The sequence below is a fragment of the Dendrobates tinctorius genome, unplaced genomic scaffold (genome assembly GCF_039654945.1).
Source record: "Dendrobates tinctorius isolate UK_male_01 unplaced genomic scaffold, ASM3965494v1 ptg000208l, whole genome shotgun sequence".
NCBI classification, from domain to species: domain Eukaryota; kingdom Metazoa; phylum Chordata; class Amphibia; order Anura; family Dendrobatidae; genus Dendrobates; species Dendrobates tinctorius.
The window spans coordinates 6290939-6303316 of record NW_027361875.1 but is presented as its reverse complement, the minus strand read 5'-3'; the positions used below and the strand labels follow the sequence as shown (position 1 = coordinate 6303316).

General features: G+C 45.0%; 1 protein-coding gene across 2 annotated transcripts in view; it reads left to right on the top strand.

Annotated features, from left to right (window-relative positions):
* The first annotated feature begins 1508 nt into the window (after positions 1-1508).
* CAPN3 (calpain 3) overlaps positions 1509-12378 on the top strand; it is a 190710-nt gene continuing 179840 nt past the window's right edge. For both annotated transcript variants that reach the window (XM_073554179.1, XM_073554178.1), the window contains exon 1: positions 1509-2384. In XM_073554179.1, coding sequence (XP_073410280.1) covers positions 2094-2384 — 291 coding nt within the window. In that variant the 5' untranslated portion in view covers positions 1509-2093. The remainder of the gene's footprint in view (positions 2385-12378) is intronic.

The following is a 12378-nucleotide window of genomic DNA, read 5'->3' as shown; positions in this document are numbered from 1 at the left end:
GTCGCAGCTACAGCCACAAAATTTGGCACAGTCACACGTCTGGACCCCGAGAGCGTCATAGGCTATGTTGTGAGGCGAAATTTTAACCCCGCGTGTTCCAATTCACCAAACAATTTTGCCCCTATATACATAATGGGGAAAAAGTGTGTGTGTATCAAGCCCAGCCCCTCATTATGATGTCATAATGGTTGCCATGGCGACGCTGATGTCATCATAGGTTGCAAGCCCCGCTGCTCATTATGATGTCTTAATGGTTGACTATGGGATGGAGGATGTGTGATGGGTATATGGGCACTGGACTATGGGATGGAGGATGTGTGATGGGTATATGGGCACTGGACTATGGGATGGAGGATATGTCTGACGGGTATATGGGCACGGGACTATGAGATGGCGGATATGTATGATGGGTATATGGGCACGAAACTATGGATGGAGGATATGTATGATGGGTATATGGGCATGGGACTATGAGATGAAGGATGTGTGATGGGTATATGGGCACTCGACTATGGGATGGCAAATATGTATGATGGGTATATGGGCATGGGACTATGAGATGAAGGATGTGTGATGGGTATATGGGCACTCGACTATGGGATGGCAAATATGTATGATGGGTATATGGGCACGGGACTATGGGATGGAGAATATGTATGATGGGTATATGGGCACGGGACTATGGGATGGAGGATGTGTGATGGGTATTTGGACACGGGACTATGGGATGGAGGATATGTATGATGGGTATATGGGCATGGGACTATGGGATGGAGGATGTGTGATGGGTATATGGGCACTCGACTATGGGATGGAGGATATGTACGATGGGTATATGGGCACGGGCCTATGGGATGGTGGATATGTATGATGGGTATATGGGCACGGGACTATGGAATGGAGGATAATTATAATTTGCTATAACTAACCACAGTTAGTTACTATGCCTGGGCAGCACGGGGCTCTTCAGCTAGTTTTATATATATATATATATATATATATATATATATATTTTTTTTTTTTTTTTTTTTTTTTTTTTTCATATAAAAACATACTTGCCAAAAATATATATGAAACATAAAAATCTGATTTAAACAGCAGGTTTTTTTCTGATAATGACTTCCCTATAATATATTATAAACTTCTTTTTTTGTTGGTGCTGGAAATGTTTGATTGCGAGTTACTAAAGAGATATAAAGAAAAAAATGTTGTAATCTGTGTTTTATTACAGTAAAGGCAGGTTCACATTGCGTTATGGCAGTCCGTTTAACAGATGCGTTACAAAGCGGCATTAACGCGATGTAACGCATCTGTTAACGCACCCATAGGCTGCCATAACATAGCGCATCGCTAACGCATGTCAAAATCGGCATCCGGTAGCGAAGTGGCGTTATGTTGTGATGGACCTCGGACACGGTCTACAGCATTCGAGGATCCGTCATGGCTAGCGCAGAAAGAGCAGCTGTGCTAACGTGATCGCAGAAGCATGATCAAAAGAAGACTAGCATTAGCGCAGTCTGTTTAAAGCATCCGTTAAACGGACTGCCATAACGCAATATGAACCTAGCCTAATAGTTTTCAATTCCCATAATTTACTGATCTACAGGTTATACAAGAGAGGCGAAAGGGAATCACTGCATAGGAAAAGCAGCAGCGAGATTTCCCATTGAAAGCTGTTTATAAGCTGTAATACACCTTTCAATTAAGACAAGTTATGACTGAACATATGTTCCCCGAGGCCACGTTATGATGAGAGGAATCCGTAAGAGCCTCGCTGTTTATTTTTAGTCTCCTGGCAGGAACTTCTTCAGAGCCCCAGGGCAGAGAAGGCACACACTTTCTAAAGTTCACACGACAACCTGCTTAAAAAGCTCGTACACCAACACTGAAGCTGACTTGTGGATTTCCTTGGGAAGAAGACTGGAAGTAATGTTTTCACTTGCCTAATTCCTAGGCATGATAAACTGAAATAAAGCCGTAACCACCCTGTACGAGAGGGGTTGCATCACCGAGGGACTTCCTTTTTTTTCAGAAGTTGCAAAACTTGTGTGTCCATATAATTGTGCACTTACTTTTACAGACACACATTATTCATGCCGTCAGAAGTAGTTGCCAAGGTAGTACAACCGTCTGGATCTGGCTCAGCCGTCACCAGCAGTACCAATGAAGCGGCTCCAGGAGGTGTTGGTGGTGGAGGGATCTACTCCGCCATCCTCAGCAGGAACTTGCCCATTATAGCTGGAAACCAAAAAAACTTTGAGCAGCTGCGGGACAAATACCTAGAGAAAAAAGTTCTTTTCGAGGATCGAGACTTTCCACCAAATGACACTTCTCTGTTCTACAGTCAGACATTTCCCATCAAGTTTGAATGGAAACGCCCTCCAGTAAGTAACTTCTTGTCTATGTGTGCGCGAGTGGGAAGCTGTAGTGATATCTCTTTGTGATAACCACCTAAAATTGTATTTGCATGGTGTAAATCCTCAAGGTCTGATTGATTCCCTAATGATCATTCACAGAGATGACCTAGAGAGGCATTAGCAAGAAGCTGTGGACATATACCATCCATATAGTTCCTGTGCGGATAGTAACCATGTAAATATTGCATCACTATAGCGGTGGTTTCTAAATTAATTCTTAGGTGCTGAGATTTGAGAAATGAGTCTCGTGGACATGAACGCCATTGGTCTCTGATCACTTTAGCAATAGAAGGACTCCTTAGGATTTTGACAAGGTCTACAGCACCATTCTTGCAGTTTAAAATACCGGAACCATGACGGCATCCACTATTAAAGTCCTTATGAAGAATTGATTTTTGTTTACCCGGGCTACTAAGAAATGATGTGAAACTGATGTTTTTGTGTTTAACTACTTGGTAAGTGAGAATGACCAATGTCGGAATCATTGAATCATTCTTGGGTCATTATAACTTTAGCAGAGGCACAATTAAAGTACAGAAATAATCAAAAACCTAGTCTATATCAAAGTATAACTATTACAATATGTAAGTTCTGAGACAGAGGAGCTAAAGATGTTTTACAAGACATTCATGAAGAGGTACCCTAGTGGTTACATGACTATAGAGCTAAATTGCGCTGCGGGACTGCACAGTGTAAGGCCGGCTGCAGGCGAGCATATGAAAAAGCACCGGAGTTTCATTCAGAAAACTCATACGATTTTCATCTGTGTGCCATCCATGTGTTCATTTTTCTATGTTCGTGTGATATTCCGCTGCCATTCGTGTGCGATTCGACTTCATACATTTACATTAAAACATGTACATGATCAAATGCAGTTTCCTAGGTTAAGAATAACAATGTATCCTTAAAAATCAGATGCCACTCTGATCTTCTGTGTGGTATCCAATTTTGTTTTACACCCCTGTTGACTTGAATGGATGAGACTCAGTAGGGGATAGTGCATACTGCTATTTTTTTTCTCATGGACAGTCAGATTGAAAGAAAAATTGTTCATCTGAACAGCCCTATATCATGGGTCAGTGTGCTGTCCGTGTGCTATTGGATCAAACGCAGGTAGCACACATCTGATTTATGTGCTTGTCTGCATGAGTCCGTAAGGATACGCGGTATGCCAGTCTTTGTTAGCTGGTGGACATTTACATGAGTGCTCTAGTTTTTCCCCTAAGACACTTAAAATTTGTAGAATTGCTTCCATATGTTACAATTCTCATCTGCTTAAACAAAACTGAAATCTTAAAATCAGAAAGGTAACACTTCATGTTTTTTTAATCTTTGTCATGATCCCAGTGCAGGTTTTTGAGCTGCACGTCAGGGGTTAATGTCTGGAGCTCAGTGCAGGGTTTGACCTGCACACCTGGGGTTAATGATTGTGGCCTCTCTTTGGTTCTGGGAGAGCTTCTTAAACCCCTGGGAAGCTCCAATCCCTGTCAGTTATACTTTTGCCTTTGGCCGAGTGTGGTGACCTCTGTGTGCCTGTGCCTGTTCGTTGTTATAGCTTGTTTATATGGTTCTGACCCGGTTCTGTTCCCAGTTGTGAGCTTGCCTGTTGATTCTGTACTGCGCTTCCCTCTCTGTGTATGACTCATTGCCTGTGATCTGACTACTCTCTGCTCGCCCCTCTTGTACCTTGCAGCTATCTCTGTGTATGACTCATTGGCCACGTCCTGACTATCCTCCCTGTCTATGCCCCTTGGTAACTTTGTCTCGCAGTTACTCTGCTAGAAGTTCTCTTGCAGCTCCTAGCTCTCTGAGGTTTAGGCCACGCCCCTAGCAGTCACGTGCTTCAGGTCCTGCTGTTCTGTAGTACGCACCTACTCGGCTGCTGCCCGCTCCACAGGTATCTTTGAGCACAGTTCGCTTTACTCAGGACACACGCACTGGCTCAGTGAGCAAGTTCAGTGCGGTATTCCTGACATTATAACTGACCCTGAATTTTTTTTTTTCTCTCCTCACTTCTGCAGCATGGATCCAATGTGTGCTTTATCTGAGCAGATGAAATGCTTGACTCAGTCGCTGCAGTAGCTTAGTTTGGAACACCAAGCTCAGGCCCAGTCCCAACGGTGGGTTGAAGACTCAGTTCAGGTGACACTTTCCGCAGGCTTTCAGCAAGTGGGGAATAGAGATGTCATATTAGTCCCACCCGAATCCCCGGTTAAATTGCCAGATACGTTTTCTGGTAACAAAGATGAATTCAGAGCATTTAAGGAGGGCTGTAAGCTCTTTTTCTCTTTGAGACCCCGCTCCTCTGGGGATGAGAATCAGAGGGTGGGGGTGGTTACGTCCCTGCTTAGGGGGTCCTCACAAGCCTGGGCATTTTTGCTTTCCTCTTCTGCCCCTGAGAGAATGTCTGTGGATGCGTTTTTTGAAGCCTTAGGGCTTATTTATGATGAGCCTGATAGAGTGCGTTTGGCTGAGGACAAGGTGATGAGTGTCTGTCAGGGGGAGCACTCGGCCGAGTGGTTCTGTACTGAATTCAGACATTGGGCAGCCGAGATTTCTTGGAGTGATGCCGTCCTTTGGGGGCTGTTCCATAGAGGCCTGTGTGAACATCTGAAGGATGCCTTGGCACTCCATCCTCCACCTGACTCCCTGGAGGATGCCATGACCCAAGCGGTTCGCATGGATCGCGGACTGCAGGCTAGAGGCGTTATGCAACTGGAAACACCATTATTTTTCAGTGGAGATGAGACTCGGACTCTTCCTGTGGCTATGGAGGTGAGCGCTGTCACCTGTGAGGAAAAGGAAAGAAGACGCCACCGGGAGAAGCAGTTGTGCTTCTATTGTGGTGAATCTGGACACTGGAAGAAGGACTGCCCCTCCTATCCGTCATCCTCCAAGATGGCGGGAAATGACTAGGTCTGGGTAGTAGTCGAGGAGGCTACCCAGACCTTCAGGTACAATTTTCCTCACGTGCAAAAATGGTGCTGCAGGTGGAACTGGAACTTGGTAATGGTCTGGTTAAGACTACTGCTTTTGTTGACTGTGGTTCTGCAGTGAACCTGATTGATACCAAAATTATGACTCTTAATAAGATAGGGACAGTCAGGCTTCAGGATCCTGTTAAACTTGTGGCAATTGACTCATCTCCTCTTACCCAGGACGATATCTGTTGCAGGTCTGAACTTTTTTCTCTAAAAGTGGGTTCCACTCATGTGGAAAAACTAAGTTGTCTTGTGCTAGATAACTTGCCTGCAGGACTGGTACTGGGGATGTCTTGGCTTCAACGCCATAATCCTACCATTGATTGGGTTACAGGGGAGATCACTCAATGGGGATGCAAGGATAAATGTGGTAACCTGGGACATCTTGTTAACGCTGTTAAATCCATATCTGTGTCGTCTGTCGATCTGGAAGGTATTCGGGAGTACCTGAAGGATTTCGAAGACGTTTTTTCCGAAAGTGAGGCTGAGGCGCTGCCACCACATAGACCCTACGATCTTGCCATTGATTTAGTACCCAGAGCCAAGTTACCTAAGGCTCGATTGTTCAATTTGTCTGGGCCTGAGTGCCAAGCCATGAAGGAGTACATAGCTGAGAGTCTCCACAAAGGGCATATCAGGCCTTCTGTCACCTGTGGCAGCAGGATTCTTCTTTGTGAAGAAGAAAGATGGTGGTTTGCGGCCGTGCCTCGACTTTCGGGAACTGAACAAGATAACGGTTAGGAACACTTACCCGCTTCCCCTCATCCCAGACTTTTGTAACCAGTTAGCTGGGGCCCAATGGTTCTCCAAGTTAGATCTCCGGGGGGCCTACAATCTGATAAGGGTTCGGGAAGGGGACGAGTGGAAAACTGCATTCCTTACATCAGAAGGACTCTTTGAAAACCTGGTAATGCCGTTTGGGTTAACTAATGCACCCGCTATTTTCCAGAATTTCATCAATGTTGTGTTTTCTGACCTGATAGGCCGTTTTGTTATTATTTATTTGGATGACATTTTGGTGTATTCCCCGGACAGCCAATCTCACTTGCAACATCTACAGACAGTTCTTCAGAGACTCAGGGAGAACCAATTGTTCGCTAAATTGGAAAAATGTTCATTTTTTGTACAGGAACTGTCTTTTTGGGGGTTGATTGTGCCCTGTGAGGGGTTTTGTATGGATCCTAAAAAGGTGCTGGTGATCGCTGCCTGGGTTCAGCCTCGAGATCTCAAGGGGCTCCAGCGCTTCTTAGGATTTGCGAACTATTATCAGAGATTCATTAAAGGTTTCTCACAAGTGGTTAAACCACACATGGATCTTAATCAGAAGGGCGCTGATGTAAAAAAATTGGTCTGTACTCGCTAAGGAGTCCTTCTCAGCTATTAAGAAATGCTTCATGTCCGCCCCCGTGTTGGTACAACCAGACCCGTCCAATCCATTCATTGTGGAAGTGGATGTTTCTGAAGTGGGGGTGGGGGCTGTGCTGTCCCAGGGTCCGGCCACCCTTACCAATCTCAAACCCTGTGCCTTCTTCTCCAAGATGTTCTCTTCAGCCAAGGGAAACTATGATGTAGGCAATAGAGGACTTCTTGCGGTCAAGCTGGCGTTTGAGGAATGGAGGCACTTTTTGGAAGGGGCGGCTCACCCTATCACGGTTGTCACGGATCACAAAAATTTGGCATACCTTGAATCTGCTAAGAGGCTTACTCCTGGACAAGCCTGTTGGTCACTTTTTTTCACGATTTCAGTTCTCCATTACTTTTCGACCGGGGTCCAAAAATGTTAAAGCGGATGCCCTGTCCAGAAGTTTTGACCCAGTTTCTCGCCCTGAGCCGCCGTCCTCCATTCTTCCCCCAGGGGTGGTAGTGGCGAGGGTCTCATCTGAGTTGGAACAAGAAATTCTAAGGGCTCAGGCCCTAGCTCCGGCAACCAGGCCAGGGGATAAATTGTTTGTTCCAGATTTATTGCGGCCTAGACTTCTGCAGGAGTTTCATGAGTCTAGGCTGAGTGCTCATCCAGGTATCACGGCCACTAGAAAGGCAGTAGCCAGGGTGGTGGCCTTCACTAAGGTCTGATGTCAAGAAATTTGTTTCTGCTTGTGGCGTGTGTGCTCATTCCAAAAGCTCGCATAACCGGCCGGCTGGGGAACTCATACCTTTACCGGTTCCTGATAGGCCATGGACTCATCTTTCCATGGATGTTATTACCGGCCTTCCACCTTCCAGGGGCAATACCATGATCTGGGGGATGGTGGATAAGTTTTCTAAACAGGCCCATTTCATTCCCTTGGCAGCATTACCCTCAACAGAAACATTGTCAAGGTTGTTTGTGCAGCATGTGGTCCGATTGAATGTTGTGTCTGACAGAGGTGTGCAGTTTGTGGCCAAATTTTGGAGGGCGTTCTGTATGAAATTGGGCATCTCACTCTCCTTCTCATCGGCATATCACCCGGAGAGTAATGGTCAGACAGAACGCACCAATCAATCCCTGGAACAAATTCTCAGGTGTCTGACCTCCGCCAAACAGGAGGATTGGTGTGATGCGTTACCGTTGGCGGAATTCGCTTTTAACAACCGGGTCAGTCAGTCCACCAACATGTCCCCATTCCTGATTACCTATGGGTATAATCCACATTTTGGGGAGTTTTCACGGGTGGATTCCGGTTGTCCAGGGGTAGAGGGGTCCGTTCAACGGTTAAAAAACCTCTGGGCTGAAGTCCAGCGTAATATCTCTCGGGCGCAGGGGAGGTACAAATATTTTGCTGACAAAAAGAGAGCCTCGGGAGACATGTTTCAGGTGGGAGAGAAGGTTTGGCTTTCCACACGTAACATCAACTTAAAGGTACCATCAGCTAAGTTGGGACCAAAGTTCATTGGTCCGTACGAGATTATGGAGATAGTCAACCCAGTGGCATATAGGTTGCGTCTCCCCGCCTCCTTAAAAATATCCAATGTGTTCCATAAATCTCTGTTGAAATCCATAGGGTCTGTCAAAGAGGACTCCGAGCCTGTTGTTCCTCCAGTGCTGGTGGAGGGTCAATTGGAGTATGAGGTTGGACATATTGTGGACTCTCGGCGGGTGCACCGCTCTTTGCAGTACCTGGTCCACTGGAAGGGATATGGACCAGAGGAGCGGGTCATGGGTCCCTGCTCGCTCTGTACATGCAGATCGCCTGGTTCGGGCTTTCCATGCAAAGTACCCGGGGAAGCCTGGGGGTCCAGAGGCCCTCCGTTGAGAGGGGGTACTGTCACGATCCCAGTGTAGGTTTTTGGGCTGCACGTCAGGGGTTAATGTCTGGAGCTCAGTGCAGGTTTTGACCTGCACACCTGGTGTTAATGACTGTGGCCTCTCTTTGGTTCTGGGAGAGCTTCTTAAACCCCTGGGAAGCTCCAATCCCTGGCAGTTATACTTTTGCCTTTGGCCGAGTGTGGTGACCTCTATATTCGTTGGATATAATTATCAGCAGCTCATCCAGTGACACTTCACTCGGATATGTTCTTTACCTAGCCAGAAGATAGGCGATAACTTTTAGATCAGTTGGGATCCAACAGCTGGGACACTTATCAATTGCTCAAACGGGACACATTTGGAGCAGTGCACAGGCTCAACCATTGCTCCTTTCATTCCCAATATTACTGCCAGAGAAAGCCAAGGCGGTTGCTTTAGATTAGTGACAAATTATAACAACTGGATAACCCTTAAAACCAGAGTTGGACTGGCCCACCAGAGAACCGGTGGCTTCTTCTTCAGGAGAGTTCATAGAGCAAACCTTGAGTGGGGGAGAAAGACGGGCCCTCAGAATCAGATCCTCTGGTGGGCCCAATGTTCTTCAGTCTGACACTGCTTAAACCCCCACTAAGAAGTATGAACTTTACCACAGAAAATCTCCAGGTCCGTTCCCATGGAGTCGTTTTCCTTAGTAATGACTGTCATATAGAGAAGCTTGGATTTTCCAAATCACCTTAACCAATATGTGTAGTCGACACCGACCAGCAATAATATTATCTAATTCCTAAGGACCCTTCTTTCTTACCAGATGCAAGTGGAGATGTTGTTGTCTGAGCTGAATAAATCACAGGCTGTGGTTTACTCTTGTAAGCCCATAAGGGCTCAGTGTTTAGCACTAAGTTACAAGGACAACACAAGAATGGCATTTGCAGTATATGGAGGAAACAAGCCCAAACATGGGGAGAAATTGTACCCTCTCTAAAAACAAACAGATTAAGCTACATCCTTAAATTGGTCCTTGTGCATGCCTGAAATTGGATATCAAAAGGGAAGAGGTGAATTATGGTTTTATCTTTGTTTAAAGTTGGAAAATATACAATCAACTAGACACAGGCAGCTCTGTGGCTCAGTGGTTAGCACTTTTGCTTTTCCAGTACTTGGGTTCAAATCCTACCAAAGACAACATCTGTAAGCAGTTTGTATGTTCTCCGCGTGTTTGCATGGGTTTCCTCCATGTGCTCCAGTTTTTTTCTCATGCTCCAAGGACAAACTGATATAGAATTTAGATTGTGAGCTCCAATTGGGACAGTGATGCTGATATCTGTAAAGCGCTGTGGAATAAATATAAATAAATAAATAAATAAAAACTTCACTGCCGCAATAAAGTACCTCAATTTAAATCCCATTTATGGACTCCAAATCATAAGGCTATGTGTCTATGATCAGAATATAGATGTGTTTTGGACACAGCACAATTTTCTAATCACGAAGGTAAATCCACATGTGTTCGGTGAACCATGCGGATTTACTGCATGTAATGAATGGCTATGGGTGAGACTACGAAGCGGTGACTAGTCAAGGACTACCCCGTTGCCAGAGTGTCTATAAAGACTAACTGGGGGGCTGAAACTCATGAGGTCTGAGTGGTTAAGGATCTACATCCGGTGATAATAGGGAGGGACTTTAGCTTGCTTTGGAAATATTGTCGGAAGGCAGAAGTACAAGGTGACTAAGACAAGAGCTGGTTCCACCATGAAGAATAATCATTGCAGTCGTAGGTGGATGAGTTCCTCCTGTGTGTCCTTGCTGAGGATGAGACAGTGGCCAATGAGGCAGAAATTCCTGAACTGTGGGTTTCTGGGCGAAATTTTGGGACTGCTCAAAAGCCGGATTTTATCTAAAAAGTGGGAATTGACAATGTAACTGTGATAAATGGGGTTACTCAAGAGTCGGGGGCTGAAACCAGGTTTCGACATTTCACTTTAAGTGAGGAACTGCTATATTGGGTCACTAAACTGAGAGGAAGTGGTAGAGCAGATGTTGGTACCAGGTCCCTATAGGTGTAGGGTACTAGACCTGGCTCATTCTCATGTCTTGGGAGTAGACAAAACTCAAGAACGGGTCTTTCCAAGGTTCTATTGGCCTGGATGTCACTGAGATATTGCTATCTACCACCGGTCCTGCCCTACTTGTTAGCTAACTTCTCCTGTACCCCAATTCCGAAGTCCCCTATTGCCACTGCCCATTATAGAGGTCCCATTTGACTGGATTGCCATGAACCTTATAGGGCCCCTACTTAAGGCCGCCAGGGGGCACCAAAACATCCCAGTGCTGAAGGACTATGCAACATGGTATCCGGAGGTGGTACCAGTGAGAAAGTCCTCCACCAAGAGCATAGCTCAAGAGCTAGTCCATATTTTCTGCCAGTTGGACCTGCCAAAGGAGATCCTGACTGACCAAGGAACTATTTTTATGTCCAATGTGATAAAGGAGTTGTGTAAGGCACTCCGGATGTCGGTGTACCATCCGCAGATGGATAGCCTGGTGGAGAGGTTCAACAAGACCTTGAAATCCATGCTTAACCCCTTCACCCCCAAGGGTGGTTTGCACGTTCATGACCGGGCCAATTTTTACAATTCTGACCACTGTACCTTTATGAGGTCATAACTCTGAAAAGCTTCCATGGATCCCGGTGATTCTGACATTGTTTTCTCGTGACATATTGTACTTCATGTTAGTGGTAAAATTTCATTCAAATAACTTGCGTTTATTTGTGAGAAAAACGGAAATTTGGCGAAAATTTTGAAAATTTCGCAATTTTCCAACTTTGAATTTTTATGCCCTTAAATCACAGAGATATGGCACCCAAAAAACTTGATAACTAACATTTTCCACATGTTTACTTTACATCAGCACAATTTTGGAACCAAAATTTTTTTTTGTTAGGAAGTTATAAAGGTTAAAAGTTTACCAGCGATTTCTCATTTTTACAACACCATTTTATTTTTACGGACCACATCACATTTGAAGCCACTTTGAGGGGTCTATATGATAGAAAATACCCAAAAGTGACACCATTCTAAAAACTGCACCCCTTAAGGTGCTCAAAACCACATTCAAGAAGTTTATTAACCCTTTAGGTGCGTCACAGGAATTTTTTTGAATATTTAAAAAAAAATGAACATCTAACTTTTTTCACAAAAAAAATACTTCAGGTTCAATTTTTTTTATTTTACCAAGGGTAACAGGAGAAATTGGACTGCAAAAGTTATTGTGCAATTTGTCCTGAGTACGCTGATACCTGATATGTGGGGGGGAACGACTGATTCGGCGCATGGCAGAGCTCAGAATGGAAGAAGCGCCGTTTGACTTTTTCAATGCAAAATTGTCTGGAATTCAGATCGGACGCCATGTCACGTTTGGAGAGTCCCTGATGTACCTAAACAGTGGAAACCCCCGACAAGTGACCCCATTTTGGAAACTAGACCCCCCAAAGAACTTATCTAGATATGTGGTGATAACTTTGAACCCACAAGGGCTTCACAGAAGTATATAACATAAAGCCGTACAAATAAAAAATCATATTTTTTCCACAAAAATGATCGTTTCACCCTCAATTCTTATTTTTCCAAGGGTAACAGGACCCTAAAAGTTATTGTGCAATTTGTCCTGAGTACGCTGATACCCCACATGTGGGGGTAAACTACTATTTGGGCGCATGGCAGAGCTCGGAAGGGAAGCAGCGCCATTTGAC